The sequence below is a fragment of the Dermacentor albipictus genome, chromosome 1, assembly GCF_038994185.2.
Source record: "Dermacentor albipictus isolate Rhodes 1998 colony chromosome 1, USDA_Dalb.pri_finalv2, whole genome shotgun sequence".
Classification (NCBI taxonomy): Eukaryota; Metazoa; Arthropoda; class Arachnida; order Ixodida; family Ixodidae; genus Dermacentor; species Dermacentor albipictus.
Window position 1 is genome coordinate 193,932,949 of NC_091821.1, and position 24,515 is coordinate 193,957,463.

At 44.5% G+C, this 24,515-nt stretch overlaps 1 protein-coding gene across 2 annotated transcripts in view; it reads left to right on the forward strand.

Moving 5' to 3' along the window:
* The window catches only part of LOC135898007 (protein FAM193B-like), a 156,668-nt gene that overhangs the window by 78,017 nt on the left and 54,136 nt on the right, over window positions 1-24,515 (forward strand). For both annotated transcript variants that reach the window (XM_065426717.1, XM_065426718.1), the window contains exons 11-12: window positions 1,003-1,255; window positions 3,485-3,726. In XM_065426717.1, coding sequence (XP_065282789.1) covers window positions 1,003-1,255; window positions 3,485-3,726 — 495 coding nt within the window. The remainder of the gene's footprint in view (window positions 1-1,002; window positions 1,256-3,484; window positions 3,727-24,515) is intronic.

Sequence of the window (24,515 nt, forward strand, 5' to 3'; positions counted from 1 at the left end):
GAGGACCGATACTTTTTCTATGCGAGCCCAGTGACAGTTTTGGTCTTGCACCATGTACTGCATATTTGATTGAGTGCTATATTTAAACGGGCTCTCCTTAGTTTGAACTTCATTTTTTCTATTTCATACATAAAAATTTCTGGCCTCCTTGCACTTGGAGTTCGAATTAACAATATTCTACAGTATATAGGTCCAGTGTGGCATCAGCATTAGTTCTGCATATCAGTGCAGTCGATACAAGGCCCATGCATAGCACCACAGTGCACATGTGGTAAAACTGTGCCACGCTGCATCGCCGACCGAGCTGACAGGCCAAGCCCAAGGTCGCCAAATGATCGGTTGCCATCATGATTACTTAGAGCCCTTGCAAAGTGGATGGCACACCACTGGGTCCGATTTCTGCCTGGGTTGGTGCACTGCTGGGGTGGTGCACTGCTGGGGTGGAAATGTGGTTGGGGACATGGTCTGTTCTAAGTAACTGCTGCTACTGCTCATGAGTTCACAGCACCGACAGCACTGTGCTTTGCCATGAGCATTGAGACGTTTGATAGCACTTCACGTGACACTCTGTGCCAACATCTCATCAGATGCAAGTTGTGATGCCATCAACACTAAAATGGAATATACAAGCAAGCTTTTGCAGCTAGTGCAAGGACAGGTGTGAGGTTGAGCTTGATGTATGCTGTCTTCCCACAACAAACTGTGAAGTTGGGCATGAGCCGCAGTAAACAGAATCAAAGCACACATATCACAATCTGTAGCATACCATGCTACATGATGGCTGCTTACCATACTGTATGACTGCCACCAATGTAGGCTTTGTTAGATCAGTGTCATTTGTCATGTAAAAATAAGTATACTAGCCAGGAGGACACAGTTTAACCCATATATGTTTAAATATTTATACACATTTACATATGTAGTTATACGCATTTATATTTACCCTCTAGAAACCTGTCTTATTTATTTAATAAGATAAATCTTTATGACTTCTCATTGCAGACTGCAGAGATGTGCGAGTGCCATGCCTGTACGCAAATGCAGTGGAATCCACAGTCACTGCTGCAGTTGTATGGGGCACGTCCAATAAGCCTTGACCTTGACTCGCTAGACAGTTTAGCACAGATTAGAGACTGGGAGGAAGGCCACTTCAAGTCACGGCACTCTAGTGCTGAGCTATCACCTCAGCCAGCACCCCCAGGCACTGCCTCAAGTCAAAGCTCCCCAACCCCTGCACGTCGTCATTCTGAGCCTGGTGAGTACATGTTGCTGTTCGTTGCAGAGCTTTTACTCCAGAGCTTCTACGAATAAGTCCTTACTAACAATAAATAGTATAACAAGAAATCTAGTGTTGACATTTTTGTGGCTATATGTATATATTCTGCAAATGGCATTTTAGAGTTCCACAAGCACAACACCAAAATGCGCAGTGGGCTAAAACTGAAAACTGTTTTGCCCCATTCATTTCCACAATTTCTTGATATAATTAAAAATTTTGCATTGCATTCCATTTTGGATTTAACCAAGCCACTAAACGCCACATTCGCACTTCGATAGTCTTTGCAACACACTCGTGAGGCTGCGGTGTGCAAGGCTCATCACTGTGTGATTTTGGTGGCCTGCAGTGTCCATGCTGAGTGTTTGTCATTTGTGTGTGTTTTGTAACATGTGAGCAAGAATCAACTTGGAGGTTTTGCAAGCGAGGGATCTCTTCCACATGCTGCGGCATCTGCCTGGTCGACTCTTGTTGCTGGCGGATGACGGATGATATTGCCGTATTCTAAATGACATGCAGGGTGCATTCACGCATGATTTATGGTACAGGCATGTTAGTGCCATCACAGAGCAGTTTCGATAAAGACTGGTTTGCTACCACACTGCGTCAGTTTCTACCTTGTTTGGACTGAAAATGCACAACAAGCATTTCAGTGTATGCAAGGGGCACCGCTGCAGACAACTGTAGCTGTGTGCTGGGCGACGTTGGCTTTTAGGCTTAGCATTGTGATCAGTGTTTTGAAGACAAGTTTGCAGATCAAGTAACTTGTGACATTTTTGTGCGAAAAATTTTAAAATTTTCTGTGTCCGATACTTCGTTTGTGCCAGGACGCCATTTATGGCACCTGGTGCAAGGGGAGTGGTAGCTGTATGGTTGGCATGCGCTGTGTTACGATGTGCAGAGCAGCAAGGAAAAAAAATTGCTTGTCTATGTGTTATCATGAGTTGCATGGGGAGTGGCATCATGTGGTCAGCATGCGCTGCATGGTGGGCGAAGCAACAAGGAAAGAAAAATCGCTTGTCTATGTGTTATCATGAGTGTCTCAGTCAGCAGCGATATCTTTTGAGATTACAGATAACACGCCCAACCTCAAACGTCAGAGGCCATGTGCTCGCATGGCAGTGGCACTACTATGGTTATGGTCTCACTCACATGGCACTTTAGGAAAGCTGGTGAGGTTCCCCAAAGTCAGAAAGTTTGAGAATCCCTAACAGTTCTGAGTAAATCTATAGCTATGGGTAAAAATTTGGCCTATCAGGTAATTTAGCACCTCACCCCTGTAACACTGTCCTTAGTAACTTGATGTAATACCTAGTATGCTGCAAGATGGCATCTTAGGTCCCTTTCTCTTTTTTATTAATACAAGCTATCTACCTGATGACATTTTCAGTCTGCATATGTTTTGTGTATATCAAAAGTTTACTGGCGACTTTTTTGCTTCTAGAATGCTCTAACCTGCTGAAAATGGGTGACCCCTCCCAAATGATCCTTGCCCTATCCATAAGCAAACTTTTCACTTGCTCCTGTAAATGCACCAGTTCCAACTTTATTCTCTTACTGCATAACGTTGTGGAAGTAACCCAGGGCTGCACTCATGTAAGAGCCGCACCCCCAACTTGGCAGCCCAAAATTAGGAGAAAAAAAATAATGCCTTGATTCGAGCTATATTTCTGTTCGCAGCCGTGAGGTGATCATATTAAAGCATTATGAAAACAATACCATGTGCTCTCACAGGCGTATGCACGGCCAGAAAAAATTGGAGCAAATTGGCCCTCCCCCATTTAAATGCTGCACCTCATTAAGGTTGCAAAAAAAGTCTGAATCACACTAGCGTATATGGTAGATGCTTCAAGTACCTGAGTTTGTAGATTGCTTGTCATCCAATATTAATGCTGGCTGTGCCAAAGCATCAAAATCATTACGATTAGGATTCATTATGAATAATTATGCAATTTGCGAAGGACTCTCTGGCATACATAAACTGACAAACCTAAATTGTAGCTTGTGTTATCAGTATGGTTTTGTCAAATTTCCTTAGAAGTTGCACATGATTGACTTGATTTAGACATTGAAATTTGAGGTTAAAGATCATGTCATGGCTGGCCCCTTAACTGAACACGATTTAAGCTTGTGCCTTTATATTTATTGACTTGGTGTCTTTCATTCTCATAATAGTAATTTCCAGATGCTTTCTTTTTCTCTCTGCAGGAACTTGCTTGGACTCTGACTGTGATAATGCCTTGTTAGATGGTGAGGACTCAATGGATGACTCGTGCTCAGAGCACAGTTCCTCGACAACAGCCTCTAACCAACGAAGTGCTGGCGAGAGTCGTGTCTGTGACTGTTGTTATTGCGAAGTGTTTGGCCACGGGGCACCTCCTGTGGCTCCTGTTAGCAAGAATTACCAAGAAATGCGGGACCGGTTACGGCTTATCCTTAGCAAACGAAAGGTATGTCCACTTCATTCAGTAGAATCAAAAAGAAATCCTCTTGCACATGTTTGCAAAATCAGCGGGTGTCTTGTTTCTCCATACTGTTCTCTTCAAGGGACACTGAAAAGAAACACTGACTGAGGACATAAAAGCAACACAGGCACTATGAAAAATGCTGTGGGGGAGAACATTAACTTTGACCACCTGGAATTTTATAATGTTCACCCAAGTCATAACACTGAAGCATCTTTACATTATGCCTCCATCAAAATGTAGTCATGGCAGCTGCCAGCGAGGAATACACCAGACTTGCATGCCTAGCTCCATCCTACTCCAGAACTGAATGTCCAAATGCGGTTTTTTGAGAGCCTCTTGTTCTACCATATTTACTCACGTAAGACCCGCACCTGTGCTATAGAGCACGAAAATTTTGAGAAAAGTTTCACACGTGCATGCCCGCTTGCATGGAATGGCATGTATTGGGGTAGCTTGCGCTACTCAATCCCGGAGCCCCTGCTGCATGCTCATTAACTTTTGCAAGCTGCTGCTAGCTGGCACTAGTTATTGGCCTGCCGACGATAGCATCATCATTGTCATCAGGGTATCCCACCAAATCACATGGCACAGATCCACTATGCTATCGGCTGTGCTGCGGCTCATTGTTTAGCTGCCTCATGCTTTCGGGCACATGAAGAGGGCATCGCTGCAAAAGTGCACGTGGGTATTGAAAGTGGGGCATGCGGTTTTGTTCAAGACTTCCATCAAGAGCTTCAAGATGTCGGAAATGTAGAACAGTATGAACAGCACGTAGGACATTGAGCTTCGAAAGGGCAAGCTCGTAGCCATGAACATGCCTCATTTAAGGCCTGCACCCTGTAAAAAAGAAAAAAAAAGCAATTAAAGTGCAGGCCTTATATGGGTAAATACAGTATATTTGCAGAAGCTTGTAGCTGTAAGCATGCCTAATTAAGGCCCGCACGCTGTAAAGAGAGAGAGAGAGAAGGAGGGCCTTACATGAGTAAATTCAGTATATCCGTGAGAGCAACCTCCCGGACTTCGACTCTGCGCAGCGCCTCTTCAACCTTTCCCTTTTCATCCATATGACTTCAGTCAAGGGGCGATCATATCTTGAAGAATAAACATGTCATCATCATCGTCGTCATCCAAAACGCTGGACATGGGTGGAAAATGGTTGATCACAAATGACTGGAGGTCAAACTTCCTTACTTAATGTTGACCCACAGCACTTACATCATTGTGTCATCGCAGTTGTTATATTTTCACATATTTGAGTCCTTTTTGAGCTAGGTAAGACCTCAAAAGTTGCCACCTTGAGTTTTATTTTTTGTTTTCTAATGCAATGTAACCTTTTTTTTTTTATCAGTAACGAATTGATCAGCCTCTATCAGGTGCTGTGTAAAGTGGTGCCAGGGGGAGCTGGCGCAGGAGTTTTCTGTGGTACCAGACGTCTGGCACCAAATATCACGGCACTTATGATATGCTTAATGATATGGCTCATGCCCCAAAAGGGGGTCTTTGCCTCAGCACTGCTTGCTCACATGGCTGGTTGCACATTGGCATTTGGCTACATAGTTGTGCTGCCTACAGTTCGCAGTTTGGCAGTGTTGACACATAATGATCTGAACACCAAGTTACACAGGAAATATGATGCCAAGTGGCATACATGCAATACTTAAGAGACAGCAGGGCAAAAGGAAGTGGGTGAGCTTGTAGGCATGCAGAACACACAGAAAGGGTGACATATTGACTGATAAGAGCTTTAGTCTCTGTTCACAATCCCTTCTCATCATATCCACATGTTTGCTTTCTTCTTGCCATTTCAGAAGAAAGTTTGCCTTTCAGTTCTCCAGAGATCCCCACCATTTCGCATTGAAGGGTGTGCCATTCACTTGGCTTATTTTGCTGCACTGCGGTGCTTGCATTTTGTCATTGTGCTGATGCTGTGCTACTGTCTTGTAGATAAAGAAGTGCAAAAATTTAGACTTCACAAGGAAGATTGAAATAATTTTCTTAGTGGAGCAAGGCAAGAAATCATCAGTGGCGCAGGCATTAAGAATTCCATAGACCACCTTATACAGTAATCCCTCGTAATAACGAAGTCAGCAGCACAGTGAAAAAATTCGTTATAAGCAGTAACACGATATAAGCAACCGCTCGAGAAAAGCTAAAGCAGTCGAGTTTCAATTAGGCCACAACTGCGAGGAAGTGAAAATGCAGTGTATTCAGAGAAGCAAAAAAGGTGCAAAAAAATTGTTCAGGTGCAAAAAAGGCAGTGAGGTTTGGCTGTTTGAAGTTCTTACCAGGCGCAAGCGAACCCTGCTTTAATTTAGCCAAGCATTGCACAAGGCCGTGTTCGTTGCCCATGAATTCAACTTTATCACTGTAGACCACACCACAAAAGCACACTCAAGGCACGCCTAATGAAGCATTCTGAATAACACGCAATCACATGGCCTGCAGCATGGATCATAACGCACGCGCCGTCGGCGCCGAAGTGACTGAACGCGGCGGGTGACGCAGAAGGCAGAAGCTTCAAAATGTCGTCAGAGCAGCTCGCTTTCCTCGTCAGTGCACGCTGGTGATGGCGATGGTTGCAACAGCGGCCTTGGCATCGACTTCGCGTGTAGCCGAAGAAAGGCGATTGGAGTTGTGGAGACCAAAAAGCAGGAACCGCGGAATGGCAACCGTTGGTGGAAGATTGTGCTCGGGAGGGCAGGCTGGAAGAGGGCAGCTTTGGAGGAGCAGCGACGTTGAAACTGGCAGCGAGGAGACGAGGAGTTGACATGAAGGCAAGTGAGAGGAGTGACTGGCGTCCGAACGGCTTGCAGACTGGAGAGTGAATGAGGAGGGGAAGGCAGTGGCCATTGGTGCAGAGGTCACGAAAGCAGGGTGTCTGGAAAAACTCGGGAGAAAGCTCAGGAAATTTGTGCCTCTATCAGGGAAAATTAGCTGTAATTTTATTGAAAGGGGCGAAAGTCGTACAGTGTACAGTCAACGACCAACTTTCCAGATTCCCGATAATTTGTACGGCTTCGCGGCACCACCACATACCCCATAGAGTCAATGTACCAGAACATCTGAAATTTTGGACGCAGGCACTCTTCGCCGTCCGATTTTCTGGACGTTTCGCTGTGACCACAGGTCCGAAACGACATTAATCAAAGCCACCACTGCTGTCATTTTGATTACCTCGCCGCCTCGAACCGGCGCTCTCGCATGCAGATCCGCTGGCAGACGTAGCCACCACTGCGGCAACACTAGGCCTAGCTGCTTCGATGTTTGCTATGAAGCTTCTTGCTGTTGGGTGCCACGTTTTTTATTTAAAGAATTTGCTGCTGTCGGCAATGGCATGGACTCCGCCTTTGTGGTCCTCGCGAGTGACTTGTCAGCTTCGCCTCTGTACAGAAATGTTACTTGAAGCATACGCAAAAGTATTGCAGTGAAGCATAACAAGCGTGGGACACGTGGCAAGCTATTGCCACATGACACAGTATGTATTCCTTAATTATACACGCGTGCACCTGGTATTTCCTGTCACAGTACAAGCACCAATATCTAATACAGGCCCGCAGAGCGACAGACCGACAGGCCTGCAGAGCGTTTTTGATTGTGCCTGTGGCGGATTGAGCCCTTAAGGGCAGTAAACGACTTGCATTTATTTTTTCCAACTGGCTGATTTTACAGACGTTTTCGTGGCCCCTAGGGAGTTCGAAAAATCGAAAAGTGGACTGTGCAACTGACCAAGAAGATGCTTCAAATGGTCCACGGAGCGAACGAGTGGCGGAAGGAGCAGGGCGGAAGGAAAGATGCAGGTGTCCCTCATCCAAACCAAAATAAACTCTTTAAAGCAGTAAAACACAACACTGAGGCATCGTATGCAGGCTGAGAGTATGTCAGGACAATTGAGGTTGACTTACGAGCTGTTAAGAGAGAATCTCAATTGTGACAAAGTTCGGGCCTCATACCACTGAGCTTGCTATCAGTTGATAGAAATAGCTCATATTCGAAAATGTTTGCTTCTGTATGCATCTACATATTATTTGTATTTGAGAATGTCCGACTCGATTTGCAATTTTTTTCACACACATATTATTTGCTGTGCATTTTACTAGCCCCTCCCTTCTGTTCTTTTTTTGAATAACATAAACACTACTCCTTAGTATTCAAATTGGATTAAGTTTTCTTTTTTTTTTTTTCATATGCTTACTAGAGAGTGACAGCATTGGGCGATATGGTTTCAGCCCGTCTTGACATAAAACATAGTACTGCATCACTTAGGGAATTTTGCAAAGGCACTCAGGGAAAATCTAGAAACCTCAGGGAATTTGGAAATGTCAACTTGATAGACACCCTGGGAAGACTACAAGAGTATCGTGCTGGAAAGCACTGCAAATGCCATGGCTCGAGTCTGAGGTTTTGCTCAAAAAACGATTAGCCACTCATTGTGGGCACACAGCGCAATCGTGAAAACTGAACAGTTTTACAGTAGGGGCTTTGCATGATCACTGGGCAATTTTTTCCTGAGGTATGCAGCCTTGAAGTTTGCAAAACGAGTTTTTCAGTGCGCCGTTGTAGACGACACTATGCTATTTCTATGGTTCGAATATCAGTGTTTGTGCGCCATCACGTCCGCTCCATTGACATATGTCTAGGAACAAAATTCAATGACTCTACCACGCATTTAGACCGTTTGCCCAAAGTCAGATTGCGCGAATCGAGCATGACCGGCTTGAGAAAATCGCCGGGGAAATAGCAGCTTGCGTTCACCCACCATGTTGAAAGCCTGACTCGCTGCTGACGATGCTCAGATTTTTTGTGTTTTCAGCAAGTTACCGGTACATCTGCACTGTCAAAAGTGCAACGAAGCTAGGGGTGGTGTCGGCTTGCGATGCAGGCCGATTATGGCGAGTGGCGAGCAAATTTCAAGACCGGCTTCTCCAAAGTCGTCTTCCCAATTTGTTAATGTAGCCCCTCGCGTCGAACGTAACACTTATAACCGGAGGGACACTTCTTTTGTGCTTTTCGGCACGTTTCAGTGCCAGAAGGGCTCTTTAGAGCGGTAAAACTTTGCTCATCGAGTGCACCCCAAGGAATTCTGTGGCACAAGTCTGCCCGCGGTCTTTTTGGGCACTTTTCGGCATCCAAGAGATCGCAGTTTTCTGCCATCGCAAAGTGTCAGGAAAACTTTATTTTTGTGCAGATTTCATCACGGGGAACACCAGCGATGTGATTACGACTGAGATTAACGGTTTGGGTGCATTGCACCTGGAATCTGACAGCTTCTGGTCGCTCCGCAGTAAACAGCTGGGAGCACTCTGCACTCGCGTGGTACCTGTTACTAGATGGTCATGGGTCATGGGTTTAGTACTTTTGTGGCCTGTTCTGTGCTGGCATGAGACTAATTTGTCGGCAGTAATAATTTGACACTGCATGCGCAAAAGGATCGCCGCCACTTTGCAGCGATGATGCCTCCGCTTGCCACTTCGCCCTAAGTGGGTCAAGCTCTTTGTGTGCTTTGAATGATGTAGCTTAAAATGCATGCATTTGGGTGTAGAGTGGAAGAAATTTCAAATAAAGCGATTTCGGTATGATGAGAAATTGCTGTATATGTTTAGAATAAGTCGGGTATCAAGGTTAAAGTAATGGAGCATGGTCATTCAGGTGCTTGTTGAGCATGAACATCAGCCTTCAAGGCAAAAGAAAATCTGATTATGGGTGGTTTATGGACATTTGTGCTAGGAATATTTCTGTACAGGACAGCTTTATGCTGATGGCTAAAGTGATTTGCTTTTTGATTGGGCTCTTCAATGAGAACTTCACCAGCTGTACTGGCTGGCTTCAGTGTTTGTCTTCTCCTGGACAATTTCCAGATGCGAGCTACAGAAAATCCCACAGAAGTTCCTGCCAGTTAACACAACAGCAAAACTGTGGTACAATGGTCTTCTTGGAGCCATACAAATGATTATTCAAGAGCCTGGTCTTATGTCAAGTTGATCTCTGTCTGAAACAGCTTTTCCAAAGCAGGGCTTCTCTTGGGACGCAGAGAAACAGGATTCAACAAATGGAAGCCATCAATGCCCATGCACTTTGCCATTTTACAGCTTTCTCGGGTACCATTCTGGCCAAGCTCACATCACATAACTTCATCAGTGCCTGTAATGTGGTTCAAGGTACAGGGGAGTCCACTGATGCCAACATCGTAGCCAATGTTGTGACGGCTGAAGATGTGGGCTCATGCAATGTTTATGAGCCTGGTGAGGAAGTGGAAGTGCCCTAACAGCCTCTTAGCTTGTGCCAGCATTCTCAACTACCATATTTTTGCACGTATAACCCACACCAAAAATTCAAAAGCGGCAGAGCGCAGCATGCGCTGCTGTGAAGCCACATATCAAGTCAGTTCTTTGCCATTCAATGTTTTGTTATCTCCTATAAAAAAGAGGGGGGAGGGGGCTAACCCTTGCATATTGAAGCTCCCTTTCTCCCCTCCTTCATGGTTGACCAATCTCCTCCTTTTTACGGAACGCCATTTTGCGTTTAGTAGTTAGTGAATACAGTAGGCGGCTCTGGCAAACTAGAACTGTCATCACTCTAAGCTGCACTCAACGGCCGTCCTAGCACAGCAGAATCTGAAGGTAAAGCTATATTCACACGGAGGAGAAGATAGCGATTCAAGCTTGCGGACAGTGTATGACGTGATCATTCGTCACCCGTGCCTGTGGTGCTCTCTCGGCCCATGTGAAGCACTTTGCAATATGACGGAGAGCCAAATCACTGTTTGGATTTCCAGCTTGGCCACATTTGCTCCGTCGCCATTGGCCATGCGAGGGCTGCTCCATCCGCGCTGCAGAGTCATCCAATTCACATTACATCAATTGACTGATTCCTCCACAATCACATCTATCATGTGAATCGAGCTTTACCTGCATCACCGAAGGGGTAGTTGTATGCAGTTATTTCCACAGAGTATACGCACAGATTATTATTTTTTTTCTTTCTGGGCTGCTGTAATTGGGGATGTGGAGAGGTGGGTTATATGCAGAATAATACCGTATTTATTTGAATCTAGGCCGATAGTTTTTTTGAATAATCATGTACCAAACTCTAGAGTCCACTTAGATTTGAGGATTTTAAGAAATGTGCCAGTTTTTAATTGAAATTAATAAATATGATGCATAGCTCACGTCATGTGGAAAAGTCAGTATTGCAGCCGCTACTAGCCATGCCAAAAGCCAACTGAAGTACATGAGCGATGTCGCCGTCATAATGGCACCAAACAGGCAATGCCACTACGCTTCCGCTTTCAAATGAAAAGTTGTGTTATCCACAGAGGCATCGTCAAATGTTCAAGATGGGCAGGACTTTGGCATTGATGAGAAAAATGTCCATCGTTGGAGGGAGTAACGGGAGACGCTTTTTGCGTGCGCCAGCTGCAACGAGGAGATGACAGTGATAAGGAAGATAGCGACGTAGAATGAGCTCGCCACATTCATACTCAATAAATTCCATTTTCGTTTTGTTACTGCAGTCCTCGCTTTTTTTTTTGCCTATATTTTATGTTTCTTTTTTTGGCTTCGTACTTTGGGGGTCAACTTAGAATCTGGACCGGCCTAGATTCAAGTAAATACGGTAAGATATTTTGCATGGTTTTCATGGGATTGAAGGCACTGGCCACTCGTAATTGGACAAAACAACTTGAACTTTATGGTGCAGAAGAAAAAACAGCCACATGTTACAGACTTTTTCTCACCCAGGTAATGTGCAAAAACTGTTTAATAAAGATTGTTTTGGACATTGCTGCTTGCCGCTCTCAAGCAGAAACCATGGTGTGGTACAGTGTCACAAGAGCAAGACGACAGGGCACTGAGCACTTAAGCTTGCACTTGTATGCAATAGCTGTAGACTGTAAGATTCAAGGGTCGTTGTGGCTAGAGAGTCGCTCTCTAGCCTACACCGCCAGTGCGTCTTATAACAGGTAGCCAGCCTACGCAACCAGGGCGTCACATGGAGGCTGTCCAAGCCTTCTTGACGAGGGTTGCTTCTTTAGTGATGAGTACATTGTCAAGAGGTTAGAAAATCGGAACAGGGGGTTTAATTATATAGGAGAGGCAAACTTATTTACAGAACAAGGGATACTTGTATTGGGCTGAGCACGGAGTGCAGTACATCATTCTCGTAGCATGAGCTACCTGTCAGAACAGACATCTTTTCGGAGAGCACGTCAGGACACGTTGGCACACGCTCACTGCATCAAAGGTGTCCGCATATATAGCAGTCGACTTCCCTAGGTGACTAGACTAGGGAATCTTATGACTGTGCCACGGCCAATCATAATCGTCGTATTGTTCACAAAATCCCACTCATGACGTCGCACTGTTCCACCGGACTCCACCTCCAATGTTGCGCGATCGCACCTGCATATAAGACAACCATGCCGAAATTTGGAAGACTCGAGTCGGCGTATTTCCCACGGAAGTCTTTGACATTGGCCCCTTTCATTGAATAGTGGGCTCTTCATGACAGTCAGCTTGTCAGGGTCAGGAGACTTCGCTGTGCACTGTGATCGTTACCACTTCCACGGAATGCAGCAGTTGTTGTCACCTCGAAGTGAGCTCCTTTGTGCGTCACAGTCTATGTCTGGCCTCGTCATCGTCTGGCCGATGTTAACTTCACAAAGCTGAAGCGATTCGTCTCAGGAAAGCAGGAGAGGTTTGAAGGTCACTGCCCCCACTGGCCGATCGTAACAAGACCCTTTACAGGGGTTTGATAGTGAAGTATAAAAGGGATAACGCTACCGACTCCCATGCCAAACGACGTCATTTGCTTCCCTTCTGAGTGCAGCCTAATGTCTCAGTCTCCACAAGAAGCCAATGGGTTTGTTGTTTTTACTATTGACTCCATAGAATAACATATTGTGCATATAAGCAAAGTGTGATATTGTACCTTAGAAAAAGTATCTTCTGACACTATGCGATCTCAGTGTGCTGCAGTTCTGTGGCAATGCCTTCCACTCGATACTATGCCACTCTTATTATCCACCATTCATGGCTAGCTGATCCCATTTATAATGTGGCCGTAGCATGGCTCTCATTACTGGCGAAGCTTGAAAAGGAATAGCGTTGGAAAAGGCAGCAATATAATATCGCAGCCCTGTTCTCGCTGCTTATTCATGTGCAGAACACCAATTGTTGCAAGAGGCAGTGAAAGCAACAGAGAGGCATTCTTTAATGACACTGAAAACAGCACATATTATAAACAGATTGCACGCACATAGCCACTGTCAGGATTGATTGCATAGTACTGAGGTGGTAACAGCTGTTTGGCTGTTACGAGAAATACAAGAAAACAAAGTATACATAATCGGGTATTGCTTCATTGGAGCATGCACATCCACCCGCTGATGGCGTAATGGAGTATTAAAACTCTCCTCTATCTGGATAAAACAAAACCCTGGATAAATTAACATCAGCACTAGTGTTCTGTTTGTGTCACTGGCGAATGATTCACCCAAAAAGTGAAAACAGCACTTTTCTGAATATACTCTGTACATCTTCTGCTCTCAGGAAGGGGAGGCTAGAAGGAGATCAGTAGCAGTGCGGTCACATGTTCAAAGATGCCAGCACCCATGTAACATCGCTGTGAAGCATCTATAGAGCTATGGCACTGCAGTAAGAAATAAAATGCATTCTTGTGCAGAAGCTAACAATTAGAAGCTATAAATGCAACATAGAGTAGGCTTCCGACAATCTCTGTTAGCTGCCTGTGAACGAAAAGAAAAGGGGGTTAACCTAGGGGCCCAATTTTTATTAATCATATCATGAGAAGCCAACAAACAAAGATGCCAAGGACATCATAGGGGAAATTACTTATACTTACTAATTGAATTAACCCTTTGAGGGTCGATTTTTTTCGCCACATGCGACCACTCAGGGTCGATTTTTTTTATTGCTCATTTAAATTCTTCAGAGGGAGCTATTTCGAAAAAAAATTACTGTAATTTTTCTAGGGTGACCGTAAAGTGAGAAAAAAATGTTTGGCGTTGGCATATATGGACTGTTTATTCATGAAAAACAATAAAAAATAGCAAATAAAGTTATAAGATTTTTAAAAAAATTGGCGCATTGTTATACACAATGTGCACACGAGAAAAATACACAAGAAGAATGCGCACACGAAAATTTTTTGCAAGTCTCAAATGTTCCTTTTGCACTAATACTTCTTCAGCGTGTGGTAGTTCTTGAAGCATGGCTCCACGTAGATCGGTTTGTTGCACTCAGCGCGCATGTACCTTGTGTCCTCGCGATATTTTTGCTGCCGAGTGGTGTTGGCGCAGACATGGCACCTCCTCTAGGTACTGCTTCCCTGAGCAGACGTGGGAGGCAACTTCGGAATAAAGGGCCAAAAAAAGGAAACGCATGCACGGCGGCATCCTTCGTATGCGGACCCCTGTGAGCAACAACCGAGCGGGTAACAGGCGGTCACCCTTTGAGTGACAAGAACGAGATAGCCATCAGTTTTGCGAGCAAAAGAAGCCGAAACCGCGTGCGGAACAAAATCGAAACTAACCGCCGCGCGCCCGCGAGCGCGCCAATGCGCGAGCGGTAGCAGACGCGCCGGAGCAAGAAAAAACTATAGAACGAAAACTGAAAGAGAGAGACGCGAGAAAAAAATTTCATGTATTCCCACATAGTAGCACCACATTCCAGGCAAGAAAAAGTTAGGAAACTAGCGCGCGTTTTAAACGTACAGACGGCGCCGTAAATATACGGCTTCGACCATTTTCGGACCTGTTCGCGGCGCCGTATATTTACGGCGTCGACCCTCAATGGGTTAAAGAAATGATAAATTAATGGCAATGAAAGTGGATGAAAAAAACAACTTGCTGTAGGTGGGGAACAATCCCACAACATCGCATTATGTGTGCGATGCTCTAGAGCATCGCATGCATAATGATTGTCATTTATCAATAATTATCAAACTAATTTATCATTTCTTTAATTCAATTAGTAAGTATAAGTAATTTCCCCTATGATGTCCTTGGCATCTTTGTTTGTTGGCTTAGCTGCCTGTGTGACATCGAGAATGATATTTATGCCTACTTGAGCATATTTTAGTACATTGAACATTTTTCCAATCCCATTTAAATTTGATATACTGAGGGTCAACTGTACCATGTGTTCCCATTTAAGGGACCCACTTTTGTTTCAAGCTTGGGTTCAGATTTTCAGGGGTTGTCTATACATGTTTTTCTACATTAAAGGGACCCTGAAACGATTTTGGCGATTTTCTACAAACGTACTGAGTCGTTAGAGTAGGTCCTTCTGATCATTAATTGACACATCTAAGTGCTCTGCGTAAAGCGTGTAATTTATTATAAGGTTTTAAAAATGCACATCGCTGTCGATCGCAGCGCACTGCTCGGCGGAATTTTAAGCCGCCCCTACCCATATGATGCAAATAACCCATATGACGTCACATGGGCGAGCTATCTGATTGGCTGACCAGGGCGCGTGGTCGATAATTTTTCCAACTTTATGGTGAACAAATGATGCTCGTAACAGTTGGAATGTTAGTTACTTTGTTTTTGTAAAAAGAAAATAACTTAAAGAGAATACACAAGAATAGTTTTTTAGTACACTTGAGCACTTCCGGCACACAGCAAGTGTCGTCTGCTTGTGTTACAACGTGCGCAGTCTTTGACGAGAGCCCCGCCGTCAGTGTCGATCAGTCTTTTCGTGAGCACGATGAATCACCCTTGTTGCGTTGTGGGCTGCAGACGTAGTGACTGGAAAGATGTGAAGTTGCGAAATCGTGTCTCTCTGCAAGGCAGCATACGAGCGAACTGGCTGCTGCGCATCGGACTGCGGCTATCCGATAGGCGCCAGGATTTGCGCGTTTGTGGCCGTCACTTTACAGCGGAAGATTACTAACGCAATAGCGTTTCGCAAGTCCGGTATTAGGGCAAACACAAGCGCAAGGGGACAGGGTCTAGCCGCTTGACTGCGCCGGGATGAGCCATGAGATGAGCAGAAAGGTAAATGTGAATGGTCTGCACGGTGCAGCCACCTGGTGGCACAGAGCTCAACCATACACAGTAGCAGCAACGAAGTGCATTCTTCTTTGTTGCTGGTGTGTATTTTTCGCAGGAGTGTAATCATCAACATGTTGTTCTTATAAATGTTTAAAATGTTTTACACTTGGTTAGAGCAATATTAGCGCTTCGTTTGACTGGTTAAGCGCTGCGCCAAGTGTCTGGACAGTGCAGACCGATCAGGCTGCTCACGTACGTCTACTCTGAAGTTCCTTCATCAGCTTGAGTTTATGCCTCCAGTCATTTGCCGAAATGACCAGCTTGCCTGTGGTTACCGGAATACCGGCCACCTTCGGCGCTACGACAGAATGCTCGCAACGCACGCTGCTTCGATGGCTCTCGGTCGACGGCCAAGCGGCCAGCGGAGAGGTCTCGCGCAGGAGGAGGCATGCTCCAACAACCGGAAGTGGACGATGTGACGTCGCATCGTGACGCAGGACCAGTGAAGGCGGAGCTTAGCGCCGCTCGCTCGGCGAGTGAGTTGAGGAGGAAAGGCATGGCTAGGGAGGAGGGTAACTTCTAATCGCTTGTAACTCCATTAATACGTAACGCTTCACTTAAATTGTGGTGCGAATGTTCTACTTAAGCTGTACCCTATGCGCCTACAAAATTTGTCCGAACCGTTTCAGGGGCCCTTTAAACACATTTTTTTTCCCACTGTATGCTAAAATTTTTACTGTTGGCTATCTCGGCTGTAGATACTCGCATGTAACATTGAAGCCAGAGCAACTGGAGCCCAGTCCACCCGAAGTGTGCTTTCCAAACCAATCTGATGCAAGCGTATACTTGGCAAGCCATGTGCAAAGTACTGTCTTGTATCGGCGTTAGAAAGGGAGCTATCTATGCTATGATAAAACTATGAGTGTTTTCTAGAAATGTGAATGAAAGGTTAAACACAGTACCGGCTATTGGTGTTTTTGTCAAGCAGTGCAGAAGCAAAGGCATCCAACTTGGTGCACAAGCATGCTTGTGAAGCATGAGGAGTAGGTGCAGCTGGCATTTAAATGGCACATCAGACCCTCATGCTTTCGTTCCTTTCTGTAACAGCATGTGGTAGCAATGGCTGTCTACTGAATATGTCATAAGCCCTCAGATGTCAGCAGGATCCACGGGTGCTCACACTTAGGGGGAAAACAGGATAAGACAACCTGCAGGCTGGAAGGATAATAGTTGCATGATGATGCCAATGCTTCTGGTCACACTATCAACTGTAAAATGTAGAGATTTGTGGAGGATCACATAATGCAGCATGCACTATGTGAAACACTGTCTGAACATGCTGTATGGATATCTCTGAGAGCTGCAGAGGCATAGGGGGCCTCATACCAGATATCACCATCATCATCATCAGCCTGATTACGCCCACTGCAGGGCAAAGGCCTCTCCCATACATCTTCAACTACCCCGGTCATGTAGTAATTGTGGCCATGTTGTCCCTGCAAACTTCTTAATCTCATCCGCGCACCTAACTTTCTGCCGCCCTCTGCTACGCTTTCCTTCCCTTGGAATCCATTCCATGACCCTCAATGACCATCGGTTATCTTCCCTCCTCATTACATGTCCTGCCCATGCCCATTTCTTTTTCTTGATTTCAACTAAGATATCAGTAACTCGCGTTTGTTCCCTCACCCAATCTGCTCTTTTCTTATCCCTTAACGTTACACCTATCATTCTTCTTTCCATAGCTCGTTGCGTCGTCCTCAATTTAAGTAGAACCCTTCCCAGGTTTCTGCCCCGTCTGTGAGTACTGGTAAGACACAGCTGTTATATACTTTTCTCTTGAGGGATAATGGCAACCTGCTGTTCATGATCTGAGAATGCCTGCCAAACGCACCCCAGCCCATTCTTATTCTTCTGATTATTTCCGTCTCATGATCCGGATCTGCAGTCACTACCTGTCCTAAGTAGATGTATTCCCTTACCACTTCCAGTGCCTCACTACCTATTGTAAACTGCTGTTCTCTTCCGAGACTGTTAAACATTACTTCAGTTTTCTGCAGATTAATTTTTAGACCCACCCTTCAGCTTTGCCTCTCCAGGTCAGTGAGCATGCATTGCAGTTGGTCTCCTGAGTTAATAAGCAAGGCAATATCATCAGCGAATCGCAAGTTACTATGGTATTCTCCATTAACTCTTATCCCCAATTCTTCCCAATCCAGGTCTCTGAATACCTCCTGTAAACACGCTGTGAATAGCATTGGAGAGATTGTATCTCCCTGCCTGACGCCTTTCTTTATTGGGATTCTGTTGCTTTCTTTATAGAGGACTACGGTGGCTGTGGAGCCGCTATAGATATCGTTCAGTATTTTTACATACAGCTCATCTATACCCTGACTCCGCAATGCCTCCATGACTGCTGAGGTTTCGACTGAATCAATCGCTTTCTCGTAATCAATGAAAGCTATATATAAGGGTTGGTTATATTCCGCACATTTCTCTATCACCTGATTGATAGTGTGAATATGGTCTGTTGTTGAGTAGCCTTTAAGGAATCCTGCCTGGTCCTTTGGTTGATGGAAGTCTAAGGTGTTCCTGATTCTATTTGCAATTACCTTAGTAAATACTTTGTAGGCTACAGACAGTAAGCTGATCGGTCTATAATTTTTCAAGTCTTTGGCGTCCCCTTTCTTATGGATTAGGATTATGCTAGTGTTTTTCCAAGATTCCGGTATGCTCAAAGTCATGAGGCATTGCGTATACAGGCTGGCCAGTTTCTCCAGAACAATCTGCCCACCATCCTTCAACAAATCTGCTGTTACCTGATCCTCCCCAGCTGCCTTCCCCCTTTGCATAGCTCCCAAGGCTTTCTTTATTTCTTCCGGCGTTACTTGTGGGATTTCAAATTCCTCTAGACTATTCTCTCTTCCATTATCGTCGTGGGTGCCACTGGTGCTGTATAAATCTCTGTAGAACTCCTCAGCCACTTGAACGATCTCATCTATATTAGTAATGATATTGCCGGCTTTGTCTCTTAACGCATACATCTGATTCTTGCCTATTCCTAGTTTCTTCTTCACTGCTTTTAGGCTTCCTCCATTCCTGAGAGCATGTTCAATTCTATCCATGTTATACTTCCTTATGTCACCTGTCTTATGCTTGTTGATTAACTTCGAAAGTTCTGCCAGTTCTATTCTAGCTGTAGGGTTAGAGGCTTTCATACATTGGCGTTTCTTGATCAGATCTTTCGTCTCCTACGATAGTTTACTGGTGTCCTGCCTAACGAAGTTACCACCGACTTCCATTGCACACTCCTTAATGATGCCCTCAAGATTGTCGTTCATTGCTTCAACACTAAGGTCCTCTTCCTGAGTTAAAGCCGAATACCTGTTTTGTAGCTTGATCTGGAATTCCTCTATTTTCCCTCTTACCACTACCTCAATGATCGGCTTCTTATGTGCCAGTTTCTTTCGTTCCCTCCTCAGGTCTAGGCTAATTCTTACCAAGTTACTAAGTTCTTACCATCCTGTGGTCACTGCAGTGCACCTTGCCGAGCACGTCCACATCATGTATGATGCCGGGGTTAGTGCAGAGTATGAAGTCTATTTCATTTCTAGTGTCGCCGTTCGGGTCCTCCACGTCCACTTTCGACTATCCCGCTTGAGGAAGAAGGTAGTCATTATCCGCATATTATTCTGTTCCGCAAACTCTACTAATAACTCTCCCCTGCTATTCCTAGGGCCTATGCCATATTCCCCCATCTTGTCTCCAGCCTGCTTCTTGCCTACCTTGGCATTAAAGTCGCCCATTAGTATAGTGTATTTTGTTTTCACTCTACCCATCGCCGATTCCACGTCTTCATAGAAGCTTTCAACTTCCTGGTCATCATGACTGGATGTAGGAGCGTAGACCTGTACAACCTTCATTTTGTACCTCTTATTAAGTTTCACAACAAGACCTGCCACCCTCTCGTTAATGCTATAGTATTCTTATTAATCAGGGATCCGACTCCTAGTTCTCGTCTCTCCGCTAAGCCCCGGTAGCACAGGACGTGCCCGCTTTTTAGCACTGTATATGCTTCTTTTGGCCTCCTAACTTCACTGAGCCCTCTTATATCCCATTTACTGCCCTCTAATTCCTCCAATAGCCCTGCTAGACTCGCCTCACTAGATAACGTTCTAGTGTTAAACGTTGCCAGGTTCATATTCCTATGGCGGCCTGTCCGGAGCCAGGGATTCTTAGCACCCTCTGCTGCGTCGGAGGTCTGACTGCCGCCGTGGTCAGTTGCTTCGCAGCTGCTGGAGACTGAGGGCCAGGGTTTGATTGTTTTGTTCATATGGGAGGTTGTGGCCAAGTACTGCACCAGGGTGGCCAATCCTGCTCTGGTGAGGGAATTGTACCGGTTCTGGTTACCGGGATCAGGCCACACTCCAAGCCTCTTTATGCAATTTTATTAACACGTGGATTTTTTTTTTTAAATCCGGTGAGAAATTGCGCGGCACCGGGTAGAACATACAAGAGGTAGAACATACAGATGTAGAAAATACCAGATATAGGGTACCGCAATTCCAGTGCTGACATAGAGGCACCCTAATGAAGATTGTGCAGCACAAATTATGTCGCAGATTATTGCACAGTCACACGATGCACTGATCATGAGCTGCAGTCAGAAAAGGGGGATACTGCCCATATATGAATAATTTCTGAAATATATTTCTTGAATATTTTGCCTCAAATTTGAGAGCGCAGCCCTTTGGAATAATATACAGCATTTCTCTTTTTGTGTCCTTTGAACTCTTTAATGGATACTGGGACGCGTCTGTCCCATATTTTGGCACAGCTTCACTGCACTGTAGTAGTGAAATGTGACCACTACATGCTATGTTCCTGCAATTAATTCGAATTTTTTAAATTTCTTACCTATGACTAAGGCAGAAGTATTTGCAGTGACTGTAAACTGCTTCTTTTTTGGCTGTGTTTTGTTATGTCCCTGGCCTTTTTCAAAATACCTCAAGGAAGTCTGTCTTGAATACTTGTTTCTTACACTTCAAGTTTTCCATATCTCCTTCAGGTGCTATGTGCACAATTGTGCACATGAAGATAGTGCTTCAAAATCAGAAGCACTGATTAAAGTTATATTAGAACTGTGTTACAAATATCTTGAAGCACTTCTGATTGAACCTGTGTTGGAAGTTTGAATAGTAAGTGTGAAGTCGTTTAATAAGATGAGTTGGAAGGTTGGATGAGTGAAAGGCTGGATCTTGAACCTAGGTGTCAGTTTGTCTGCATTTAGGGGGTTCACCTCTTTCATTGTTTTCACAGTGTTTTACATCAGGAATACATTTGAAGTGTCTGGGCAGGTTCTTTCCGAGTATGCTGGACATGAAGTAGTTGTTATCATCTCTGATGTTCCTGTAAAGAGTTCTCGCATGGAGCCCACATTCTGTAAATTTGACAGAGCTCACTAAAAAATTGAAAAATCCTAATTTGTTCTGCAGCGATGCAGTTTTCACGATTCTGAAGGTGCAAGAATGATGATTAAACTAAATTTTCAGTGGATAGAATGAATTGGCATCTGAAGGGGATATAGGTTCATTGAAAATAGCCCAAGATGTTTGTTTGCTTCAGCTGAGTCTTTTCTGATTTTAGAGATATTGTGCACTGCCATTTACCATACCCATCCCTACCAAATAATAAATATAATAGTTAGCCTTGTTAGACATCACAAAATTAAGTGAGAAATGCATTGCCTCTGTCGCATCTAACAAAAGTTTGTTTTCTAACAACTTCTGTAGTACAGGGAAGCCCTGAAAGATGATGCTCGTACCAAGGGTGCTATAAAACCCATTGGAAACATGCAAAATGTGAAAATATTACTTATATTGTGTGCTAATGCACACAGTAAAACGAAAATTTGGGCTAATTGGTTTTGCATAGGTATAGGTAAATAAACCACAGTGCATTATAGACAAGGGATGACCACAGAAACAAGACACATAGGGCACTGCGCGCCTGTGTGTCTGATTTCTGCGTTTGTCCCTTGTCTACAATGCGCTGTGATTTGCCTACATCTATACTAATGTACACAGACTGCTTCTGATAGTATTACAGGCAGCCATGAGGAGTACAAGCGGAAAACAAGAATACAAGTTGCACATGATGAGAACGGCTTAGGTGGATAGTTGGACCTATTCGTCCTATCTTTTTTCTGTCCTTCAAAATTTTGCTTATCTTTTAAACTTGCCTTTACATGAATAATAGCTTATCAAGTCTGCATTCATAATGCTTTAAACATGATGTGATTTCACCTCTTTTTGTGTCAGTCAGTGGGTCAAGATTCTGACTGATAGGTTGGTAACTTTAATTCCTTATTTTAAAGCTGCAAGGTCTATAGCCCTTAAAGCCCTTCTTGAAGCTCTTAAAATTGGTTCACCTTGAAAAACATTTCTGAGGCTTTAAAATTTCGATATTTTCTTTTTTGTGTCCCCATTAAGTTAGAAAGCCCTGTGGGCCAAGTTGTAGTAGGAAGTTAAAACACTGCTTGTTCTCAGCCACAGCTAGGCATGTGCAGAGCGGAACTTCTTTGTGGATCGTCAAATCTTCAGTAATCTTGTCCTCAAAAAATTAATTCTATTTTCGATTGTACACAATGTAGTGAATAAACTTGGGAAACACTGCAGTAAGGAAAAGCGGCAGTTGTAAAATTCAAGAAGATTAATGAGCAAAAAGTCATGTGAAACAGTGGTTTCGTATTTCTGTAGCTGCAGCTGCTGCTTATACAGGGTGTCTACCAACTGGGAAAACCGGGTTCTCAGGGATTTTGAGTAGTCTGGAAAAACTCAGGGAAAACTCAGGGAATTTGTGCCTCTATCAGGGAAAACTAGCTGTAATATTATTGAAAGGGTCGAAAGTCACGGTAATGCTGGCGTGAGTAACAGACAGGAATCGTAATGAATCGTCTTTGACGCCCTGTCGGCGGCTGGAGAAGGTGACAGTGTGCTGTCAACGACCGACTTTCCCGATTTCCGATAATTTGGACGTCTACGCGGCACCACCACGTACCCCTTAGAGTCAATGTATCAGAACGTCTGAAATTTCGGACGCAAGAACTCTTTGCCGTCCGATTTTCCGGACATTTTGCCGTGACTGCAGGTGCCAAACGGCATTAATCAAAGTCACCACCACTGCCATTTTGATTACCTCGTCGCCTCGAACCAGCGCTCTCGCACGCAGATCCGCTGGCAGCTGTAGCCACCACTGCGGCAACGCTAGGCCTAGCTGCTTCGGCGTTCGCTATCAAGCTTCTTGCCGTTGGGTGCCGTGTTTTTTATAGAAAGAATTCGCTGCTGTCAGCAATCGCATGGACTCCGCCTTTGTGGTCCTCGCGATTGGCTTAGAAGCTTGGAAAGCACGGTGCGTTACATAATGCCGGTTCGCAAAAGTCAGCTTTGCCTCCGTACAGAAAAGTTACTTGGTGAAGCAGACGCAAGAGTATTGCAGTGAAGCATAACACACGTGGAAAGGGGCTATTGCCACGGGACACAGTATGTATTCCTTAATTATACATGCATGCACCTGGTATTTCCCGTCACAGTACGAGCACCGATATGCCTAATACGTGTACCAACAGGCCTTCAGAGCGTTTTGGAATGTGCCTGGGGCGGTTTGAACCCTTAAGGGCAGTAAATGACGACCATTTATTTTTTTCAATTGGCCGATTTTTCGGATGTTTTCACCACCCCTAGGGAGTTCAAAAAATTGGACATGAACTGTAAAACAGACCAAGCAGATGCTTCAAATGGTCTCTGGGACGAATGAATGGCGGAAGGAAGACAAGAACGTAAAGTACCTACGCATTGAGGAATGATAACGGGAAAAGAAGCGGGCTGCCGCCATATTGAAGGAGCTTGAGCTCAAAAAACAAAGTGTTGGCTGATGCCGAGATGCAGGTGTCCCTGATCCAAACCAATATAAACTCTTTAAAGCAGTGAAACACAAGACTGAGGTGTCGTGGGTGGGCAGGCTGAGAGTATGTTAGAACAGTTGAGGTTGGCTTACGAGCTGTTGAGAGAAAATCCCAATTGTGACAAAGTTCGGGCCTCATACCACTGAGCTTGCTATCAGCTGATAGAAATAGCTCATATTTGAAAATATTTGCTTCTATATGTATCTCCTTTTTATTCGCAATTGAGAATGTTCGACTCAATTTTCATTTTTTTAAGACATTTTATTTGCTGTGCATTTTACCAACCCCCCTCCCTTTATCCTCTTTTTGAATAACAAACACTACTCCTTAGTATTCAAATTGGATTAAGTCGTTCTTTTAAAAAAAATTTTTTCATATGCTTACTAGAGAGTAAGCTTACTAGAGAGTGACAGCATAGGGCAATAATGGTTTCAGCCCGTCTTGACATAAAACATAGGTCTGCATCACTCAGGGAATTTTGCGAAGGCACTCGGGGAAAACCTGGAAAACTCAGGGAATTTGGAAATGTCAACTTGGTAGACACCCTGTTATACTGACTGTGGGCAGAGGAGCAGACATGTCGGACACATTGTGGAGTCTTAACAACCCATATGATTCGTATTCAACCTTGAGTCATTTTCACATGCTTTAAATGTAGACCTATACGTGCAGGGTCTGTCGTTTCTCACCAGCAGCGCTATTAAAGCGACAGCCATGGGCGACGACATTCATCCTGGAGTACATGGATCAATCTTTCACGATTCACTTTATGCATCAGAAAGAGAAGCTGCAGCG